The sequence below is a fragment of the Siphateles boraxobius genome, unplaced genomic scaffold (assembly GCF_051911475.1).
Source record: "Siphateles boraxobius isolate OS27281-9 unplaced genomic scaffold, OSU_SipBor_1 130, whole genome shotgun sequence".
NCBI lineage: Eukaryota > Metazoa > Chordata > Actinopteri > Cypriniformes > Leuciscidae > Siphateles > Siphateles boraxobius.
Window position 1 is genome coordinate 21403958 of NW_027508734.1, and position 24302 is coordinate 21428259.

At 40.5% G+C, this 24302-nt stretch overlaps 1 protein-coding gene across 2 annotated transcripts in view; it reads left to right on the forward strand.

Annotated features, from left to right (window-relative positions):
• Positions 1 to 24302, forward strand: part of fam189a1 (family with sequence similarity 189 member A1) — a 125149-nt gene that overhangs the window by 45586 nt on the left and 55261 nt on the right. For both annotated transcript variants that reach the window (XM_077228642.1, XM_077228643.1), the window contains exon 2: positions 1156 to 1212. In XM_077228642.1, the coding sequence (XP_077084757.1) occupies positions 1156 to 1212 (57 nt within the window). The remainder of the gene's footprint in view (positions 1 to 1155; positions 1213 to 24302) is intronic.

Here is a 24302-nt window from a genome sequence, read left to right on the forward strand (position 1 = left end):
CACACACACACACACACCAGCTGGGCCGTTTCTCTCTTTCAATCTTATCGTTAACTGACTCTTTCTCAGCATCTTTTTTCTTCACTCATGGTTTCGTTTTTCTTCATCTCTTTCTCCTTCTCAATTGCTACTGAAAGAGGATCAATAATTCAAGAAAGCAAATACAAAGTGAATTTTCTCTCACATCATCTCTTTGAAGCATCGGTCTTATGTCATACGTGTTATAGAAAAGTTCTTATGTGTTAAAGAAATGTCTTAATAATGGCCCAAGCATAATTTCTGGGAACACATTGTGTCTTATGTAAGATTTTTTTTTTTTTTTTTTTTTACTGCACTAATATAAGTTCTTACCAAAGCTTTCTTTCTTTTTTTCATTGATTTTTTTCTTTGTTTTTATTTTCTTGTTGTATTATTATTATTTATTTTTCTGCACTTTTCCTTTGTTTGTGGTTGTTAATCCCACAGTTGTGTATGATTTCACACAATGGCATAATCCTATAATCTTCAGATCGATCATTCCTCAGTCTTGCTGATCCGCCAGCAAACACATTCTAGTGACTGAGAAGAAGTCAGCATGCACACTAGTCACCATTCACCTCCTTTTACATATGAAGCACTATATATTTAATTTAATCTGTAGCATTATTCATAACCTGAATTTACATTCTAAACTGCTGACAGCATCAGCTTCAGTGCTAACGTTTCATTCCCATTGCATGTGCTTTTAACGCTCTGCTCGTGTTGGTTTATCCGAGGTCCCATGAGTAAAAAGTGTGAATGAGGGAGAGAGGCCTGCTGGACATGATGGTTTAAAGGATGAAGGAGCATGCGAAAGAGAGACTGCCTCCGAGTGGAGTGCTGCTGGTTAATGAAGGGTGAGGGCGAAAAAGATAGAGAACAGAAAAAAAGAACAAGTGCAACGCCGGCTATAAAAGTGATTTCACACATTTTTTTAACCTCTCCACCATATCCACAGAATTCCCCCTACAAATCTGATGACTGTATCACTCCCTGCACATGAAATATTGATAAATTCACCTGTGAGAGAGTCTCCTGTAATGCTGAGATGTTATTTCACTTTACAGTTTTAAAATGGCCCAGTGAGTTGCAGAGCTTTGTTCTTTAGTCTCAAAATCTGTTTTCTTTTTGTTTCAGGTGCTTTTGTCTGGACTGATTGGAGTGGTGTCATGGAAAAGGCCCCTTTCTTTGGTGGTAAGAAATAACCTATAGTTATACTAATAGGCATGTGGTGTTTTAGTGTATGTGTGCATGTGTGAGAGTTTAAGATAACTAATAACAGGGTTTGTAAGGTGCTTGAATATGACTTTTTGAAATGTAAGTCCTGGGAAACTCGTGAAGGCAGCCATATTTATTAAGGTAAATATAAGGTAAAAGGTACTTGAAAAGTGATTGAATTATTGAAAGACAATATAGGTGTAATTTGTGTTTAATTGTATCGATGAAACAATCTTTTCATGCTAAATTAATGCTGCAGCTAGTCTGATATAGATATAGACCTAGAGCCATTTTGCATGGCTATGAGTGTAATATTGCTCATATAAATATCCAAGTATATGATACAGCTTTCATTCTTCAGGTCAATCATTTATTCATAAATCAGTTTGAAAGCGATAGACATAGAATCCTTTTAATGGTTAAAGTTACCACAGTCATTGCATGTGCTGCATATTATTTGTACCATTTTGTTTTATAAGTTTATTTTCATTTATCTATTTAGCTTTTTTCAGGATTTGAAAGATAATAAAGATATTGTTTGATAAGTAAGATCTCTGATTGTAGTCCTTAAAAAACAAAAAAGTAGAGCTTGAAAAGTCCTTAAATGTAATTTTACAGTATCTGTACTAACCCTGTAATAACCATCATAGACATTAAGAGGGACATGAGCCCTCAATATTCATCTTTGTTGCTTGACCAATATGGTATTTTCAGTGGTACATTCTATCAATTCACAATATTAATATTTTAGATTAATTTTGACACCACAAAATTTTTTACAGTATGAAAAATGGATATTCATTTTGAGATTTCCTAAAGATTACATTTAACATTGTTATTAAATTATTAGCATTATAAAGATTAACCTGAAAGTGAGCATTAGATGGGAGTCTAATAAATAGAGGAAATTAACATGTCAATCATCAGTCATTAACCATTTCAGTCGTATCTGATTCTTGGTGATTCTGTGGGCCAAATCTCGCCATTCACGAGAGACTGTCCATGAATTGTCTACTTGGTAAAGAATCATGAAGTCGCTACTAGGTCTTTCCCAAACCCTCCCCATTACATGGCTAGGGACTCACACACAAACGCATTCACATCCACGGACAATTTTTAGCGCCTCCGGTTCACCTATACTGCATGTTTTTTGGATTGTGGGGGAAACCGGAGCACCCGGAGGAAACTCAGCAAGGACTCGATCCAGGGACTGCCTTCCTGTAAGGTGACAGTGCTACCCACTGAGCCACTGCGCTGCCCAGTGCTATAAATACTAGCTAATAAAAATGTAATATCTCTAAAATGGGACAAAAATGTATAAAAATCAACACGGGATGCACAATATGAGTTATTATATTTAATAAATCCGAGTCATGAATACATGGTTACATCTTTGGTTTTTGGATCCATAAACCATTTTTATGTTCAATTTTATTCTCAAAGGCATAAAGTCATTAGTGATTTGTTTCTTCCATTCATAATATACTGTTAACAGTGTGTGACATGCACAAGTATGTTTCATTTACAAAGGGTAATTTTTTCGTCTTTGCCCTCTGCTCTGTCTGAATATTGCAGTAGATTTGTAGAGTTGTGTGATGCAAAGGCATTATCACAGCGAGCACTATCAGGAGGGAGCTGGGGGGCTTCTGATTGCCTGTTATGTAGTGCTCTAGACAGTGTGAATATCTGAGCTGAGCATGCACAGATCCAGCCTGGTAGTCAGTGAAATGGGAATGGGATGTAAAGTGTATGCATTGGGTTTCGCTCTGTTCAGCCAGCCGTTCTGCTCATGCATAATTGCAGCAAGGATTGGGCACGCTGGCTGAATTTTTCATGCCTCTTGTTCTGTGGGATCGGCTGGCTCCGGAGGGAGAATTAACGGAGAATGTACAAGTTTACAGATTGCAAAATGGGTGGGATGTTGTTAAATCCATACCCTGACACAAAATCACACACGTAAGACAAATGCATACACACACGGACAATTGCTCTCAGCTATTCATGCAATGGCAGCCACAGCTCTGTACATTAATGGGATAGCTCACCCAAAAATAATCATTCTATCATAATTTACTCACTCATGTCATTCCAAATGAATTTTCTGTCTTACAAGTTTGTCATTGTACTGTGTTGTTGTTGTTTTTCATTAAGAATGAAGCACTTGCCACCCCCAAATTGCTGCTAATTTGAAAGCAAAGTTAATATGCGCTGGGCCACACAGGCATTCATAAGCGATTTAAAAGCGAGGTGGAAAAGAGGGAAAAACTCCAAAGTCTGCCCGCCTCCCCCGGTGATATCAGTATTACCAGTATTGTCACGCGTCGATTAACCAGTGGGGAAATTTCCTTACCGTCACATCCCTATTCTCCATTAACTGGAAAAGAGCAGCATAAACAATTTGGTATACATCTCATTTTATTTCCAGAAAAGAAAAAGTCTTGGTTAGGGCTGGGACGGTATGGATTTTTTCTAACCGCGGTTGAAAAAAAAAAGAAATTCCCGCGGGATACCGGTAAACCCGCTTTATATACACCCCCACGCCTTTTATGTTTACATAATATAATGTTATTTTTTTATTTATCCTATGTTGATTATATGAAAAGTGAACCGCATGAGTAAGATAGGATCATAAGATGGGTCAGACATGATTTTGACCACTTTATTAAGTTTTGTTTTAGAAAGCCTTTCTTTAAATTGAATTTCGTTTTGTATAAATTGTATCTTAATTTTAATCACTGTTTCATCAACCAATTGCCTGGAATTAATAAAAAAGAAGCAAATATAGCAGACATATAATCAGGACGTGGAGGCGCCGGTGCGATCTCTTGCATTGCACGTGAACGGAGCTCGTCTCATAAATGAACCGAAACTCAGTGTATAGGCTACTTGTCTCAAGGACATGAGAAATAAATAGAAAGCTTGAAATGTCTACTTTTGAACAAAATTTTAAACAAAATGATAAAATACTGTAGACTACAGTAGCCTAGTCAGGTAAGGTCAGGTTTGCCGATGTGCGTTTTATTTAGGCTATTTATTTTTTTATTTTTGTGCCTGTGCGCCAATCAGAATTCTAGGGATACAACATAGCCAATAGGCTATACTAGGGACTTTAGCCTTTAAATATCTTTGCCGCATTGGATCAGTATCCTTTCTAGAACAGCCAAGAGCTTTCTAGCCTCGCGGTAGCAGTGGCTTGCATCGCCCATAGACCTTAAAACAATCAGCGGATGGCGGGCGGGTGCGGTTTTGAAAATTGGTCAAAATAATAATTAAATAATAGCCCATCCGCGCATCTCTAATACGAATGGAATGTTATTATTTGCGGAACATCGCGCTCCCCAACTCGCGAAAGGTCGGATTTGTATGTAAGCCCCGAATGTTTACATCACCTGGCTCCGCCCCTGCTTTTTATGATATGTTTTGTTTAGAAAACCTTGAATTAATGTAAGACACAATGTCATTAGACATAATCCATGTCATTAGAATCAATGAATCCATGTCATTAGACACAACGTGCACATGTGCAGGCCAATGTTTTTTTTGCGGTGATGACGGTGACGATCTCAGACTGAGTCACGTGACTGCGGTAATGCGCTAACCGTCCAAGCCCTACTCTTGGTTTGGGATGACGTTTTTTAGTTACTTGAACTATCCCTTTAAAGGTGGCTTATTCCAGTTTATTATTCATTGACTACTGCCAATCATGGGTTTATCTCCCCCAAATATGTAAACACACATGCTACTGTAGTAGGCGGAGCTAGAGGGTATTTATCCGTGTGAGAGCTTGGTTGATGTCAACATGGAAAAAGAAATCCGGCTTCCGTTACAGAAGCGCAAGCCAAAACTCACTGGATTTTTCAAAACCATATAGCATCATCATGCATCCAATCAGAAAAAGAAAAATACCAGTTTATAATGTTTTCTTTAATGTATCCAGTGTAGACAGCCTCATGTTAAAAAATGTGTTCGGTGCAGATAAGTTTATTATAAGACGGACGCTCACGTTCGCTCTAAATGGAGTGTTAGCCTAATCAGTTGTGAACTCATTGTACATAGCAACACAGATAACAGTATTCCTAATATGTTGGACCTTTTATTGAAAGTGGCATATTTTAAAGTGTTTAGACATGCCTTCATAACAGCTGTGTTTGTGATGTTCGAGTTGCGGGAGGCACAACGCGTGAAAGGGGCGTTTGCAAGGTTTTTAAAAATATGCTTTATTTTTGTAATTCTGCTAGATGCCAGTAGTCACAGGAACTATACACTGTGCTTAACCTTTAACCAACCCATATTATCAGTACTGCCAGCACTGCTCTGATTCAGAATAAACACGCTTGTCTGTTCATTGTATCACTGAAGTGTTTACAAATTGTTGGAGCAGCATAAATCTCATGTATTATTATTTCAAACCATTTGAGATTTGGCAAAAAAGTCTTGAGCTGAAAATATAGCAGTGTTTCTCCTATTTTGATGTGCCATGTTTTGCCATTTCCCAACTTTTTCTAAGCCTGGTTATTGTACCCTTTATATTTTAGTTTATTTGAACAACTTTTTGTATTATGTGTATAATAATGTCATATTTCTCCTTATCTCTGGACTATCGCTATGGGGAGATCCATCTCATCTCATTAGATGTTTATCTTTCTCTCTCGCTGTCTGTCCCTCACTCTATCAGTCTCTTTTTCTCTCTTTCTCTGTACAAGCCCCTTTTTTTGTCTCTCTCCCTCAGATGTAGTACACAACTCTAGATCAAATAATGAGATTTACAGCATGATATGTCCTTCTGTGGGATTCATGTAAACACACCATTAATTGGCCTAAATGAAGTACTGTAATTTAGCGGCAGACCACAGCTTTCATCATTATGAGGGAATGGACACTTCAGTAGTTTATTGTTTATCTCCACATACTATTTCCTGATACACCCTGCGCACATGCATGAAATCCTTTGGGAATTGTTCTTAAATTCCATTTTTTACTTCAAAACGCCTGGGTGTTTGACTAAATTGCATTTGCTGTTTATGCTCCTGAACACTTTCCACACATACTGTATGCTGTTTTGCAGTCCAGGAAATGTAGAACTGGTATGATTGACAGGTTTTGTAAGGGATTCAAGACTGGCTGGCATCCTGAGGAATCCCTCCCAGCTGTAGTCTATTACAGCAATGAAAGCAAAGAAGAGTACAGGTCTGACAATAGTGCCATCCGGAGTGTTTTCTCTTGACGTCAAGGACTGTCATTGAACTTGCCCCTGTAGGATCTCAAGGGATCACCGATCAGCCGCTGAATTCCACAGTCTTTCCTTGCGGGGCAAGTGTCTCCATTAACATGGGCCAGCGATGATGATTGAGTTATCAATAGGACTCTGTCCATTCAGTCCCATAACAACTGGGTAGCAAGTCACAGTTGAACGCTGTCAAGTTAGAGAAAGATTGATGAGCCTCTCCTTGCAGAGGGGGGAATAAATCAGCTTTTAAAGGTGTTTGACAGAGGGAGGGAGAAGCTGAGTAGCCATATTAATTTATTGCAGAACTGAAAACGACACAGTATCTACATTGACTGAGGTTTAATAAACACTCTCGTCTTCCGGGCAGTATGGCGTGGCAGGACAACAGCTAGTCAGAAAAGATGACCTTGATAGAAAAACAGGATGAATGAACTTGAAAGAACATTGATTGACATCATCCTCATGTATGCAGATATTGACACGTCTGCTCTCTGAGAGAGTATTTGTAATATAGTGGCATTAAACCACTCTTTTCTGAAACCCCCCCAGCTAAATTGACACAAAAAGCAATGAAAACAGCCAAGCAACTGATTAATGGATCTATGACTTTATTGGATCTATGTCACAGATGTGTGACAATAATGATCGCCATAAAGCTGTGGTTAAAATGAATGTGGATCCCATTTCATGAATTATGAAAGCTTGTTGGTGTCCTTTTTGTTTGAATTGATTTAGATTGATTTTGGTTGTTTGGAGGGTAAGAATGACGCACTAGTGGGTCTGAAGGCATGTAGAGAGGCCCAGCTCTGCTCCTCATCTATTATTAGTTTTCATTAGGGGTGTAAATATGTGGTTTTTCCTCCCAAAAACGTCTAGTGAATTGTGAAATTTGGTAACAAGATTAGATCTGTACGGTTCATTTTCCAAGGCATGCTGAACACACCTAAGTAATGTATAGGGGCAATTTACATCATTTTGATGTGTCTATGCCAGAAATATGTGTATTTAATGCGTTTAAAACTGGGAAGAAAATGTATATTATTATTATTATTATTATTATAGTCATTGTAGTCGATACATTTTTAGTTCATTTTCATTGTCAGATTGGTGCATCACAGTACGTTGCTCCACTTTACACCTAGTTTTTACAGTAAATGTCAGTTAGGAACGTTTGTTTTGTTGTTGTCATTTCTAGGGAGCCATGTATATCAGTATCATGATGGATATTGGCCTATATTAGAGATTTATTTTATTAATATTAGATATATTTTGGTCAAAATTGCCAGTCTTGGAATAGAAGCATGAAAATGCAAATGTGCTTTAGAGAATTCAAAACATGAATTTCATCCTAATGTATGTATGATTGCGGGAAGTTATAAATCTAATCTCACTCTGGTGCAGTGCAGTATAGACTGATATTAAAATCAACCATGGCCAATCATGTAAGCCCAGTTACAGTATGTATAATATGAGGTCAGTGATATTGAATGCATGTATATTCTATACTTACTGCTTGGAGGAACATGCAGTATGCATGTTGTAAAATGACTTCTTATTTCTTTTTTTCCCATGTTCCTCTCTGCTTTTGCATTCATTAACCTTTCCACTGACAGATTCCAGCCGCGTACATGCATCTCTCTGAGTACCATGTGATTAATCTGATGCCTATGGGCCGCTCTGAGACTGCGATGATATTACTGTCAGAACGGACTCAATCGCTTTCAACTCCTCATGAACCTCATGATATTTACCTTGCACCACTCATATGCTGTACTCCCAAACATTCCTTTAATATTTCCCCGAAACTTTCTCAAGGGTATGTGTGGAGTTTTAGCTGCCTCCCTCCTGCTGGTCCAGTTGTCTAAGATTGAAAATGGTTTGCTTTTTCTGACTGTTAATCTGGGTTACTGTCTTTTGTTTGGAGAATATACCTGACTGTGTGAGATTTGGGAATTCCATAACCTCTATGATGTTTCAGTCTTATATTGTTTCAAATGTTTTGAGAACTGAACCTGAGGTTCTGGATTAATATTTTATGGTGTTGGGGTTGTTGTAAGGATGAGTCTTATGGAGCGCTGCCAGAGAGTATGTGTTTTGTTTGTGTATGTCCCAGGAGTGGTGTGTTTCCTGGTAGAGTGAGTTTGTTCAGTTTCCGAGCCACACTTTTTCTAGCTTCCCCTCACTCTTTCTGTCTGTTATTGAATTGCTGAAGTTCAGGATTGTGTCATCCTGCGGGAGGAGAATGAGTGACTCAGAGTATCCCATTATTGCCTGTGTATGAAGGTAGTTTTCACATTTTTGTAGGCAGCACAACCCTCAAAATGTATGCTTTTAAAAAATGAATTTCAAATTAATTTCTTTTTAATTTAATTTGCATTACCAAATAATTCTTTAATGCTTATCCAGGCTGCATTTATTTGATAAAAAAAAAACTGTAAAATGAATATTGTGAAAATTATTTTAATTTAAAATAACTATTTTAAATTGTACCGGTCATTTATTCCTGTGATGGCAAAACTGAATTTTCTGCAGCAGTCTTCAGTGTTACTTGATCCTTCAGAAATCATTCAAATATGTTGATTTGCTTCTCAAGAAACATTTCTTATTAATAACAATGTTGAAAACTGTTGTTCTGCTTAATACCTTAGTGAAAACCATGATACATTTGTTTCAGGATTCTTTGATGAATAGAAAGTTAAAAAGAAAAGCATTTATTTGAGATAAATCTTTGGTAACATTATAAATTACTGTCAATTTTGATCAATTTAATCTGTCTGTTGAATTTCTTGAAAATCATTTATATTATGTTTATTAGTTTAAGCAAAGTATATATTATTTATATTAAAACTTGAACTGCTAATTAATGTAAAATCATGTTTGAAATGGATTGCAAAACTTCATAATGTTACTATATTGATATATGTGTTGTTTGAGGTTTTTTTATTACTCAGATCTACTGCTGACAGTACTTAAAGGGATAGTTCACCCAAAAATGTAAATTTGCTGTCTATTTACTCACCCTCAGAACATCCAAGATGCAGGTGTCTTATTTTTCTTCAGTAGAACAGTAAAGAAGATTTTTAGCTGAAACCGTTGTCCTTGGTGAGTCATCTAAGTCAATGGCTACCTACTGTCACTTGTTTGGAGTCAAAAAAATATATACAACCAAAACAAAATTAATATCCATGGCTCCTGATGATACATTGAGGTCTTGTGAAGCGAAACGATTGGTCTGTGCAAGAAACTGAACATTATTTATAACATTATTGCCTGTAATCCACAGCCTCAGCAAGCAGTCCTGAGCGTTCTCATGGCAGTCTGGAGCGTGAACTTCCTGTGGCATAATGACGTATGCGCGGGAGCAAACGAACACGTGAGCTGACGCTGTGTTTGTTTACAGCTGAGAGGAAGGACGCCTGTGTTTTGTTAATCAAATTGGTACTTGTGATTATGCTGGATGCCGCAACTAGGATAAAAAAAAAGTAAGATTATGTTCGCTTGTGCAATATCAATCGGAAAGATTGACTTTTCACAGTTTCCCAACATTTGAGCTCCTCTGCATACGTCATTATGCGACAAGAAGCTCACGCTCCAGTTTGCCGTGATCAACGGTTTCAGCTAAAAATCTTTTTTTCTGAAGAAAAAAAGAAACCCACATCTTGGATGGCCTAAGGGTAAATTAACAGAAAATTTAAATTTTGCGTGAACTATCCCTTTAAGTTTGCACTCAAAGAGATGGCTGCTTGCCCAGTGCTAGAAACATAGAGTGAACTTTGATAACTAGGTGGTTTGGTGGTTCTGATGATTGATGGTGGTACATAATGATGACGCCAAGTCTTTATTTTCTACCCAGCACTTCACATTCACTGTTTTACATTATGTGTGTCTCTATTAGCTTTGTTATTACTGTTCTGCGGTCTAATCAGTGATGTTTTATCACAGGTTTGGGCTGGAATCCCGTTTGATGGAAAGCAGCAGTGCTGGAATCTACAGAACTCTCATGTTTCCTGTTCTTTATTTATTCCTCTTAAGCAAGAATTAAGTGCCTCTCTCTTTTCACCCCATTCACACAAGTGCAACATGTGAATGTGAGAGTGTCAAGAGAAACAATTTAGTCGTTTCTCTTTTTCTGCATCAGAGGGAACATTTGAATATCACTGTGTGTCCAATCCAGATTTGTGCTCGTCTCCAAGGCAACCCTGCGGCAGGAAGTCAAGAGCATTCATAATGTAGAGTCCAGCTGGAGGCAAGAGCTTACAGGGCTTTAGCATCTCTTCGCCTCTCTGTCGGTCAAGCTGGCTGATGGGATTCAAAAGCGGCTGAAAATGCCTCAAAATTGTGGTCTTGAGATAAATGCCCAGAGCATCGTCTATCACGGTAGCGTGTGAAGCTTTGTCAGGGTTGGTTTAGCACAGAAGCACCTCAGGGGGCTTTTGAGATGCAGTGACCAGTGGAAGGACAGGGGATAACATGGAGAGGTGAGGAGGGTGTGATTACCAGGCCAAATGGAGGATCTGACCTAAGTCTCCATTAATGCTGCTGTTAGAAGGATGACAATTTGTTGAGATTCCCTTATCGCATTAAGGCAGCAGTGTGAACATACAAACATTTACCATGCCTTTCTGTTGTAATTGATGTATTTTGGCAAGAAATTATGCTTTAAAAAATACCATATTTATATTTAAAGAAAACTAAACATGCTTATCAGCCAAAATATTTAAGAATATGGTGATTAATTTTTTTAGCTTATCCCCATATTTTCTATAAATCACAACATGGTATTTTTTAAATTATCCAAAATTTGATGAATTATTTTTTTCAATCAGTCATAATTTTATTAAATAAATTTATTTGTATAAAAAAAATGTATGCATTTCCCCCTTTTACTGCCTTTTTTATTTGTTTGTTTATTCTTTTTATTTATTTATTCATTTTGATTTGGTTCTGAAGCCAAAGAAATTATATTTAATATTTAGAAATAAGGAGCCATTATTGATTGCTATACAAATAATTGCAATGATACATTTTCATATTTGGAACTTTTATTCAATATCTATATTGTATTTGGGGCTCCAGATGCTCGTCATTGACTTAAAACTGAGTTACTCAACCTCAAAAGCATCTGTTCCTATTTTTTTATTCATCACCTATATGGGGGATTTGTTTAATTTGTAGTATCTGTAATAGCAACATTTTAATTTATTTATTAATGCAAACCCTATTCACTTCAGCATTTTGCAGCATTATTGTCATTGTCACCTCTTTATAGATAAAGCACGGCAGATGAGGCGTTATGTTTTCCTGAATTATTTAAGACATCTGACTCGCAGTGGGGTCCAAATTTTGATCATTTAACAGTCAATTACCCCGGATCTTATCACTCTGCATGCGTAAAAGGCACATCGCTGCCATTATGCTCTACTTACAGCTCAGTCTTTCCCCGTCTTTTACAGCCGGCAGCTGTCTTCCTGTCTCAATAACGTGTGGTTTCCGGGAGCCCTGACACTGGTCTTAAATGCCTATTTTAATTAGCTAATTACTAGTAAAATTAGGTAATTAGTAGTCTGAACCAGCAGTCCAGATGCCAGTCACAGAGGCTTCTCTTCCCCCCAGCTGCCATGGCTGCAGGAAGACCCTCGGACAGGGGGGAGGAGTTTGAGTGAAGATTGGCAGGTGAATAGTGCTGGGTGTTTCCTGTTAGAAATAAAGTGAAATTTGGGTTTTATTGTTCTCATTAGATTTATTGTGTCATAACTCCAGGACTGTTGGCTAGCTGTGCGAGTGGGTAGTGTATTAAACCTGTCTCGGTATGGCAGCACAGTAGGGTGGCCTTGTTCTGCAGTCAAGCAGAGTGTCAGTAAGCTAATCTGCATTCATTAGCTCTTGTTTGGTTTAGCTCCCAGAGAAAACCGGAAACATCAGGCCTGGCTTTGGACTTTAGACCACTTGGCTATTAAATAAATCGAATATGCTTATTAAATGCCTGAAAATTGATCCCTTTCAAGAGATGGATGAAATTGAACTAGGATTGATTTAATTATTGTTCTTTGTGTTTTTTTCTGAAGGTGGAGGGTTACATCTGGTGTTGTCTTTCAGTGAGAGAACAAAGCCTGGATAGATTTTATTTTCATCAACAAATAACATTGTCACTGAGACATGTGGGTCTGATTGCTTAGAGAGAAAAGCAGTGATGCCTGTAGTAAATGAGTGTGTCAGCTGTATTTACGGTACAGCGGTGTAACCTCAGTTCTCCTCTCCGGTTCTAGTGTCTCAGGAGAGCCCCAGTCCAGATGGGACTCACCACAATCATGAATCTTTCAACCACAGAATCTTACTTTACATTCATTATGTTCACAATCTGTTTTTATGCTCTACTACAGCAAACACCTGCACATATAAAGGTGCTACATTTTTTTCTTACATTTTCCAACTTATGCCATTTTGTTAATCACACCATTGGTTCAAAACTCAACGGATGTTTATTTATTTCACAATAAACATTGTATCTAAGCAGCTTTACAGAAAATCATGATGTTAATGTTTATAATATCTTAAAGCTGCAGTAGGGAGTTTTTTGAGAAAACGTTGACTTAGCCTGAAAATTTGAACAAGCACAACTTACAGGTCCAATCCCCTTGCTCTCTGCTGCGCTACAGCCCTCCTGTGGGACGAAACATCCTGAGGGACGAAACATCAACAATATGCTTTACATTGACTATGGCCTGCCCATACTTTGACTACAAACTTGGTCCTCAAATCATTATGTATTTTGCAATACATGTAACTTTATAACGTTGCTCTCTTTCTATAAGTTATAAATAGCTAGTAAGATAACGTTAATATAACGGTAACTAACGTTACAGTATGTAAGTAATTATTCTAGCGATATGTAATGCTAGATAAGGTTTGCTAGTACATTCTTTCAGCAACATGACAAGCCAGTGAATTAGCAGGTTTCAGTTATTGCTTAGCACAGTGCGTGACATTTTATCTACATATTATGAGTCAATGAGCTCTAATTCTTTCTTTTTCGCTTGTTTATCGTCATCTGTCTTTTTCCTTTTACCTCTTTGTTTTATGAGCAGGTGCCACTCGAGAAATTGGCAGTTTAGGTTGTTTCTCCGCCATTAGCACAGCTGCAGCACACCGGCAATCTTGAGTTTGAACGACGGTACGCACTCGCGCTGTGCAAGAGAAGGGTGTGATCACAGGGAGGAGCCAGAGGAGCTTGATTTTTTTCACAGATTATCCATCTCATATTCTACTGTCAGGACATAATGACAGTTATAACAAATATGTAAAAAAAATATGTTTTACAGAAGTTACCTACAGCAGCTTTAATGCCTTATAATCGCATTTAGCAGATTAGAGCTGGACTATAAACCTTATGCGGCAGTGAAACAACCATACAGCCATCTTTAGAATTTTTTGTTAGAAATATACAAAGCTCCTGCAAAAACAGAAGTTCAATGGCATCGTTGTCAAAGAGTAATAGCTGGTGAAGTGGATGTACTTATTCTAGAGAGCATTGTAATGTTTGAAGCGGATGTCATAACAAATGCCAGTAGACCAGAAAGATTTTAAAACTAGCGGTTCATTTATAAATTATAAAATGAAAATTCTGTCAGTATTTACTGACCCTCATGTTGTTCCAACCCCGTAAGACCTTCGTTCATCTTCGGAACACGAATTAAGACATTTTTGATTAAATCTGAGAGCTGGATCACTCCTCCATAGGCTTCTTAAGGGAGTGACACTTGTTCCTCAAAGTTATCAAAGACATCGTTAAAATACTCCAAGTGACTACAGTGGCTCAATCCTAAATTTATCAAACGACGAGAATACTTTTTGTGCGCAAAAAAAACTATTAGTTGAAAAAACTTTATTTCAACTATTCATTTCCTTCTCTGTGGGTCTCGAGTCAGTTCACTAGTGTAATAGCGTAAGCTTCTGTGTTGTACATCACACGCATCACACACATGACCAGCGTCGGCCAATAGTGAGCCTACATGTAGCTCTACGCGATCACACTACGTTAACTGACTAGAGGCCCAAAGAGAAGGAAATGAATAGTTGAAATAAAGTCATTATTTTTGTTTGTTTTTGCGCACAAAAAGTATTCTCGTCGCTTGATAAATTTAAGATTGAGCCACTGTAGTCACTTGGACTATTTTAACGATGTCTTCAATAACTTTTCGGGGCTGGCAAGTGTCAATCCCTTAGAAGCCTATGGAGGAGTGATCCAGCTCTCAGATTTAATCAAAAATATCTTAATTCGTGTTCCGAAGATGAACGAAGGTCTTACGGGGTTGGAACAACATGAGGGTGAGTAAATACTGACAGAATTTTCATTTTTGGGTGAACTATCCCTTTAAGGTATAGTTTACAATTTGCGATGATACAAGCAATCCAGCAGTTGAGATTTGCTATATAGTATGTATCGCTTTACGTGAGTATCTATGCAGATAAAGTTTATATATCTATATATCCAATTTTATACATAGAGCTATGCGATAATATAGTTTACATTTTGCAACGATATAAACAATCAAGATTGGCTATATAGTATGTACTGCTTTACGTGAAAGTGCTGTATGTATGCTGGTAAAGTTGGATGTACTATACTGTATATCTAACTTTTAATGTCGGAGGCGATAACATACATTTTTGTGATGATATAAACAATCAAGCAGTTGAGATTTGCCATATACCATATATCACTTTATGCAGTGGATTGTACTGTATATATTATTTATTTACAGAGCCTAGGACTTTCACTGAGACTGATTTCATAGATGGTATTTACGCTTGGTCACTTCCTGCATTTTGGTGGACTGGTTTGGTATCCAATTAAGTTTGCACATTCTGTTTGCACTAAATTTACATAGATTTTTGTCTAAAGTGGATTTAAATTGATTGCAGGCTCACAATTTATATGATCTAGTTCGGAAGGAGTAAAGGTCTGGTCACACCTCAAACGATAACATAGATAACTAACAACATTAACTAAATAAATTATAAATGTATTTGTGTCCACACTAGCGTATGATGTTCTGTTTATAATAAGCACGCAATGTATTATGTTGTCTGCCGCTTTAAATGTTTAAGCTCTTTAAATTCAGATGAATCAACTGAAAAAAAAAAACTTAATGAAATTTATTTCTATGATATTGTGCCTCCATATCATTACAGTCATTTTGTTGATTTTTCTCACAGAATTAGAACAATTATTAAAACTTTATATTTAGTAATTTAATTTATTTAATTTAAAGTTTAAAGTGGACTGAATAAACAGACACACGTTTGGCCGAGTGTCATAAATTCTGTCATCTTCTGAGGAGCTGCAAGATTTTGGTTTTCTTTTTTTAACTTGTTTTCAAAAACTATTCAGATGGTAATTTCTTGCTCCTAAAGGTGGTTTGAGTTATTTCGAATGTGTTTTAGATGGCATTTACACTGGGTCTTTTCTTTTCCATAGTCACCCAATAAGTAAAAATGCATCAATACCCTCTTTGGATGCCATTTTCAGTTATCTGTCAAGTATAAGGGTCATAAAACCTATCCTACTCTGTAGACAACTCCAACTTTCCATCTGGAGAGTTTTTGAATATTCGTTAAAAGAAAGACAACTAAAAGCTAACAAACTAAAATGTTACATGCTGTTTTTGCCAATTTTAGTATACTTTGTCTTATGGAGATTGATCTTCATCTTGAAGCACCTGGAAAGACACTGTGCAGGATGTGTGCGTGTTCTCCTCAGCTTTCTGCTCCTTCCTGAAAATGAATGTTTGGATATATAGGGCAACTTCGAAACCTCAATCACAGCTCGACTGTGACAAAGTTTGACATGCGTGTCACAGCCTCATTCTGGCTCTTTCCTTTTCTTCTTTCTCCCCGTCTCTCTCACGCTCCACCTCAACACGTCACTCCTTTCACTCCTTCACAAACAAACTGCCACAAAGCCCTCTCAACCGCATCTGATTACAATGCGCACGGCACCCCGGTAAACGTTTCTGACATGACAAGACAAGTTATTTGTGCCTCTGTGTTCATGCACACTTGCGTGTTTTGTGTGTATGTACATATGCCTCTCTGAATTAACGTAAATGCATCTAGTCTAAGTGTGAATGCATTTGTGGTGTAAACAACACATAACAATAAAATAAACTGTGACTCTACAGATATTTACAACAGGGCTCAGGTGTCTCTCAGGTTGGCTTGTTTGGATTTGTACTGTCAAATGTCTTTTGTCAAATCTCTCTCTCTCTATCTCTCTCTCTCACTCGTGTAACAGCAGCTAGCAGACACTCATAACTGTTAACAAAAGCAGCAGACTCCTTTTGGATAATTAGCCAAACACCCACACACAGTGTCACAGCTCATCCCAAGCCTTCTGGGAATACTGTCTTGTTTATGCTTATTTCCTCTGTATCCTGGAATCCATCTTCAAATTATGATTTTTATAAATGAGAATAACAGATGATGGTTTGCTTATGTTGTTAAAAACTCCACTTATCTGCTTCTCTCTTCTTATTTATTCATAGTTGGTTTGTGAATACTAAATCAGTGTAGGTTTGTTATCCATTCTCTAGGGTAATCATTTGTTTGTGAATAGTGCAGTAATGAATCTTTATTTGTTAGTGAGAGGAGCTCCATTCATCTTTTTGTTCTTCTAAACGAGAGCAGATAGCAGAGGTTTTTTATTTATTTAATTTTACTCTCCTCTCTCTCCTGTCCACCTCGTGTGGAATGATGTGATCTTCATGCAGCAGGTGGCCCTTCCACACTGTGCTTTGACACTTGTCACGAATGGAGTAGCACGCTGACAGCAGGGTGTTTGTAAGTCGTCCACTTGCATGAAGGTTTTTCTGTACCCATGCTGCTACCTGAGTCATGTGCCCCAGAGAGGAAAAAAGAAAGAGGTTCAGGACAGGCTTGTATTGGCATCATGTTTCAATTGCCTCTATTCTTAAATTCTTGACATGCAAATGTTATTAAATGCTATTGCAAAGGAGCTAGTGGCACATGGTTTTGTTCTCACATCTGTATTAATATTATTAGCTCATTGCAACTCCATCTCAGGCTTTGACAGGCCCTGCATCTCAAATGTAAAATTCTATCACCAATTATTCCCCCTTTTTACGTTGAATACTTTTATTCTATGAAAAGGCAAGGAATTCATCCTGAGTGACAGTAAAGACCTTTTACATTGTTACAAAAGAATTCTATTTCAAATAAATGCTGTTCTTTTGAACTTTCCATTCATCAAAGAATCCTGAAAAAAATATCACACTTTGTTTGTTCATGTGTGTTATTTGGACTCCCCTCCCTGTCTCCAGTCTCCTGTGATCTCCCTGTCTCCTGCAATCTCCCAGTCTCCTGCACTCTCCCAGTCTTTCCTGCCTTCTCCCAGTCTTTCCTGCAATCTCCCAGTCTCCTGCATTCTGCCAGTCTTTCCTGCACTCTCCCAGTCTTTACTGCACTCTCCCAGTCTTTCCTGCACTCTCCCAGTCTTTCCTGCACTCTCCCAGTCTTCTCCATTATGCCAGTCCCCCTGCACTCTCCAAGTTTCCTGCACTCTCCCTGTCTACATCACTCTTCCAGTATTTCCTGTACTCTCCCAGTCACCTGCATTCTCCCAGTCTCATGCACTCTCTCAGTCTTTCCCACATTCTCCCAGTCTTTCCTGAACTCTCTCAGTCTTTCCCACATTCTCCCAGTCTTTCCTGCACTCTCCCAGTCTCCTGCATTCTCCCAGTCTTTCCTGCACTCTCCCTGTCTTTCCTGCACTCTCCCAGTCTCCTGCACTCTCCCTGTCTCCTGCACTCTCCCTGTCTCCATCACTCTCCCTTTCTCCTGCACTCTCCCAGTCTTTCCTGCACTCTCCCAGTCTTTCCTGCACTCTCCCAGTCTTTCCTGCACTCTCCCAGTCTTCTACATTCTCCCAGTCCCCTGCACTCTCCATGTCTCCATCACTCTCCCAGTCTTTCGTGCACTCTCCCAGTCTCCGGCACTCTCCCAGTCTTTCCTGCACTCTCCCAGTCTTTCCTGCATTCTCCCAGTCTCATGCATTCTCCCAGTCTCCCGCACTCTCCCAGTCGTTCCTGCACTCTCCCAGTCGTTCCTGCACTCTCCCAGTCGTTCCTGCACTCTCCCAGTCGTTCCTGCACTCTCCCAGTCTTTCCTGCACTCTCCCAGTCTTTCCTGCACTCTCCCAGTCTTCTACATTCTCCCAGTCCCCTGCACTCTCCATGTCTCCATCACTCTCCCAGTCTTTCGTGCACTCTCCCAGTCTCCGGCACTCTCCCAGTCTTTCCTGCACTCTCCCAGTCTTTCCTGCATTCTCCCAGTCTCATGCATTCTCCCAGTCTCCCGCACTCTCCCAGTCGTTCCTGCACTCTCCCAGTCGTTCCTGCACTCTCCCAGTCGTTCCTGCACTCTCCCAGTCTTTCCTGCACTCTCCCAGTCTTTCCTGCACTCTCCCAGTCTTTCCATCACTCTCCCAGTCTTTCCATCACTCTCCAAGTTTCCTGCACTCTCCCTGTCTACATCACTCTTCCAGTATTTCCTGTACTCTCCCAGTCACCTGCATTCTCCCAGTCTCATGCACTCTCTCAGTCTTTCCCACATTCTCCCAGTCTTTCCTGAACTCTCTCAGTCTTTCCCACATTCTCCCAGTCTTTCCTGCACTCTCCCAGTCTCCTGCATTCTCCCAGTCTTTCCTGCACTCTCCCTGTCTTTCCTGCACTCTCCCAGTCTCCTGCACTCTCCCTGTCTCCTGCACTCTCCCTGTCTCCATCACTCTCCCTTTCTCCTGCACTCTCCCAGTCTTTCCTGCACTCTCCCAGTCTTTCCTGCACTCTCCCAGTCTTTCCTGCACTCTCCCAGTCTTCTACATTCTCCCAGTCCCCTGCACTCTCCATGTCTCCATCACTCTCCCAGTCTTTCGTGCACTCTCCCAGTCTCCGGCACTCTCCCAGTCTTTCCTGCACTCTCCCAGTCTTTCCTGCATTCTCCCAGTCTCATGCATTCTCCCAGTCTCCCGCACTCTCCCAGTCGTTCCTGCACTCTCCCAGTCGTTCCTGCACTCTCCCAGTCGTTCCTGCACTCTCCCAGTCGTTCCTGCACTCTCCCAGTCGTTCCTGCACTCTCCCAGTCTTTCCTGCACTCTCCCAGTCTTTCCTGCACTCTCCCAGTCTTTCCATCACTCTCCCAGTCTTTCCATCACTCTCCCAATCTTTCCATCACTCTCCCGGTCTTTCCTGCACTCTCCCAGTCTTCTACATTCTCCCAGTCTCCTGCACTCTCCCAGTCTTTCCTGCACTCTCCCAGTCTCCTGCACTCTCACTGTCTTTCCCACATTCTCCCAGTCTTTCCTGCATTCTCCCAGACTTTCCTGCATTCTCCCAGTCTTTCCTGCATTCTCCCAGTCTTTCCTGCGCTCTCCCAGTCTTTCCTGCACTCTCCCAGTCTCCTGCACTCTCCCAGTCTCCTGCACAGTCTCCTGCACTCTCCCAGTCTCCTGCACTCTCCCAGTCTCCTGCACTCTCCCAGTCTCCTGCACTCTCCCAGTCTCCTGCACTCTCCCAGTCTCCTGCACTCTCCCAGTCTCCTGCACTCTCCCAGTCTCCTGCACTCTCCCAGTCTTTCCTGCACTCTCCCAGTCTCCTGCACTCTCCCAGTCTTCTACATTCTCCCAGTCTCCCTGCACTCTCCCAGTCTTTCCTGCACTCTCCTTGTCTCCATCACTCTCCCAGTCTTTCCTGCACTCTCCCAGTCTTTCCTGCACTCTCCCAGTCTTTCCTGCACTCTCCCAGTCTCCTGCACTCTCCCAGTCTCCTGCAGTCTCCCAGTCTCCTGCAGTCTCCCAGTCTCCTGCACTCTCCCAGTCTTCTGCACTCTCCCTGTCTCCATCACTCTCCCAGTCTTTCCTGCACTCTCCCAGTCTTTCCTGCACTCTCCCAGTCTCCTGCACTCTCCCAGTCGTTCCTGCACTCTCCCAGTCGTTCCTCCACTCTCCCAGTCTTTCCTGCACTCTCCCAGTCTTTCCTGCACTCTCCCAGTCTTTCCTGCACTCTCCCAGTCTTTCCTGCACTCTCCCAGTCTCCTGCACTCTCCCAGTCTCCTGCATTCTCCCAGTCTCCTGCATTCTTCCAGTCTCCTGCATTATCCCAGTCGTTCCTGCACTCTCCCAGTCTTCTGCACTCTCCCAGTCTCCATCACTCTCCCAGTCTCCATCACTCTCCCAGTCTCCTGCACTCTCTCAATCTTCTGCACTCTCTCAATCTTCTGCACTCTCCCAATCTCCATCACTCTCCCAGTCTTTCCTGCACTCTCCCAGTCTTTCCTGCACTCTCCCAGTCTTTCCTGCACTCTTCCAGTCTTTCCTGCACTCTCCCAGTCTCCTGCACTCTCCCAGTATTCTCCACTCTCCCAGTCTCCTGCACTCTCCCAGTCTCCATCACTCTCCCAGTCTTTCCTGCACTCTCCCAGTCTCCTGCGTTCTCCCAGTCTTCTACACTCTCCCAGTCTCCATCACTCTCCCAGTTTTTCCTGCATTCTCCCAGTCTCCTGCATTCTCCCAGTCTTCTGCACTCTCCCAGTCTCCATCACTCTCCCAGTCTTTCCTGCACTCTCCCAGTCTTTCCTGCACTCTCCCAGTCTTTCCTGCACTCTCCCAGTCTCCTGTACTCTCTGAGTTTCCTGCACTCTCCCAGTCTCCTGTACTCTCCCATTCGTTCCTGCACTCTCCCTGTCTCCTGCACTCTCCCTGTCTCCATCACTCTCCCTGTCTCCATCACTCTCCCTGTCTCCATCACTCTCCCTGTCTCCATCACTCTCCCAGTCTCCTGCACTCTCTCAATCTTCTGCACTCTCTCAATCTTCTGCACTCTCTCAATCTTCTGCATTCTCCCAATCTCCATCACTCTCCCAGTCTTTCCTGCACTCTCCCAGTCTCCTGCACTCTCCCAGTATTCTGCACTCTCCCAGTCTCCTGCACTCTCCCAGTCTTCTGCACTCTCCCAGTCTCCATCACTCTCCCAGTCTTTCCTGCACTCTCCCAGTCTCCTGCGTTCTCCCAGTCTTCTACACTCTCCCAGTCTCCATCCCTCTCCCAGTTTTTCCTGCATTCTCCCAGTCTCCTGCATTCTCCCAGTCTTCTGCACTCTCCCAGTCTCCATCACTCTCCCAGTCTTTCCTGCACTCTCCCAGTCTTTCCTGCACTCTCCCAGTCTCTTGTACTCACTGAGTTTCCTGCACTCTCCCAGTCTCCTGTACTCTCCCATTCGTTCCTGCACTCTCCCTGTCTCCTGCACTCTCCCTGTCTCCTGCACTCTCCCAGTCTCCTGCCCAGTCTCCATCACTCTCCCAGTCTTTCCTGCACTCTCCCTGTCTCCTGCACTCTCCCTGTCTCCTGCACCTTCCTCGATCACCCTTTGGACTCCACTACCCTGCTCACCTCATCGCTGCACCTTGTTTATTCAATAAATATCACCATTCACCATATACTGTAACAATAATATTACAACATTATTTTAAATTGTAGTATTGCACAATATTACTCTTTTTTTTTATCAAATTAATGCAGCCTTGGTAGTTATATATTTTTTTGCAAACAAAACATCTTATGTTGTTATGGATGTTCTTAGTTGAAGAATTGTGTTGAAATCCTTGAATTTTGGTATCAGAGCGAGCCTACTGTGCGCACAGTCTGAGAATGTTTACAACAGCTTAACGGTATTCATCATTGAATTAACAATAGATCATGGCCTTTGATCTTTTGCGATGTGGATTCTGTAAATTAAATTAGTAACGTGAAACATTTAACAGACTATGTTTTTCGCTCCCACTCATTTCTACTGTATACACACACATAGGAAGTGATGACACACCTATGGCACACAGCTATTTTCTGAAGTCACTGTCTTAAGTGCCAAGAAGATTAATTAGACACTCAGAGAGCGAAATAAAAACCCTGAAGGGCTTCAGATCCTCCTCAAGATTCCTCTCTTGAATAGAGTCCTGTTCTATTTGCTCCCTCTCACATTCAATGTAAACGCTGCAATTAGTATCTGGTCCACTCTGATTACATGTAATGTAAATTAAGCTTCATTTCCCTGCAGCACAGTGGGCCGCTTGCATTTGAAGGCCCTGATAGCAGGACGGTCTGCATATGTCACAGAGGATGCAAGGTGTCCAGTGTGCCGGAGGGAGTGGGCGGTGGAGTTTTTTTGCCACAGCAGGATGTTGATTATGATCTAGCTAATCTGGGCTGGGTCAGATTGATTAAGCGGAGGGAGGTGGAGGAGGCAGCCTGGTGCTTCTGATTACAGCGGCAGTGTTAAAGCGTTATAATCACAAAGAGTCAAAGGCAAACAGCCGAGAGGACAATCAGCATTCACAATGTGATTTCTTATAGGATTAGAACCTTGCGCTGCAAGATACCTGTAGGCTAGATATTGCAGCATTGAGTTTTTAAACACAACTCGCATATAACCTCTAGATTGTCCTTCTTATAATTTACTCATTGGAGTTTTTTTTTTTTTTAGTTCATTTCGTTTTCAATTTCGTCACTTCATTTCTTTAAAACAGAGAAATTAATGACATTTTTATTTACCTGTGAAAGAATGGCTCCCTTTACACCTGGCTTTATGTTTAACATGCATGAGAGCCCACTGACATACCTGTCCATCGTCAACTGATACTCACTGTTTACTGCTATATCAGTTACTGCTATATCAGCTATGTAATCAAAGCATATTTGTCAAAATCAGATATATCCCTTTCTTCATGTCCTCAGCTGGCCGCACAGACACACATGATGGGTACGAAAGGGCAGGTGGAAAGTGGAGTCCTAAACAATTCATATTGAACTCACTGGCAGTCATGATGGCATGGACCAGATTGGTGTATTGATCAGGGACCTCTGAACTAAATCTGCTTTGGGGTCAGAAGGTGGGTCATAACAGTTCACTGACTCATTACATCAAGTCAGCACTGAGAGTGAAGGGAAATGAGTGAAGGAGCAGGAAAGTAGGTGAATTGCACTGGTTACCAGTTGCCGCTCGCATCAAGTCACTGATTTTTGCCTACAGAACAACCACTGGCTCTGCTCCCTTTTACCTAAACTCATTACTTCAGACTTGTGTGCCTGCAAGTGAACGCCGTCTTGTGGTGCCATCTCAAAGAGGCACAAAATCTCTTTCTCTGACCTTTTTCTAGTCTGTTACATGCTGGTGGAATGATCTGCTTAACTCAACCAGAGCTGCTGTGTCCGTGAAAAGAAACGAAGAAAAGAAAGAAACTTTTTCAACACTTGATCCATTAATACTAACACTTTATCTTCTATTCTATATCTATTATCTTTTTTTAAAAATTTATTGAAAAAAGTACACGCACTGCATTAGATTAAACTGAGAAGGGTCATAGCACTTGCATATTGTTGTCCTACTGTTAGTTTAACTTCTTCTATTGTTCTCATGTGTAAGTCGCTTTGGATAAAAGCATCTGCTAAATGAATAAATGTAAATGAATAAGTCAAGTAAAGTGCACTGAAATGCATAGTAATCTTTAGTTGTTGTCTTGAGTATTTATTTCAACAAGTATTTATTTACATTTGTTGCTAAAACCTAATTTGTCAAGTTGATTTAGAGAAAAAGTTAATTTAGATGTTACCACATTTTGAAGGTTACCTACAAACAAACAAAATCCATAACGCATTTCCGCATCCGTACTTCTTCAATATTTTCTATATGAGACAAAATGTTCACTGGGACAAATTGTGTACTAAAGAAATATTAGCCTTAAAATCAGCTTCCTTGGTAATGTCTAAATGTAT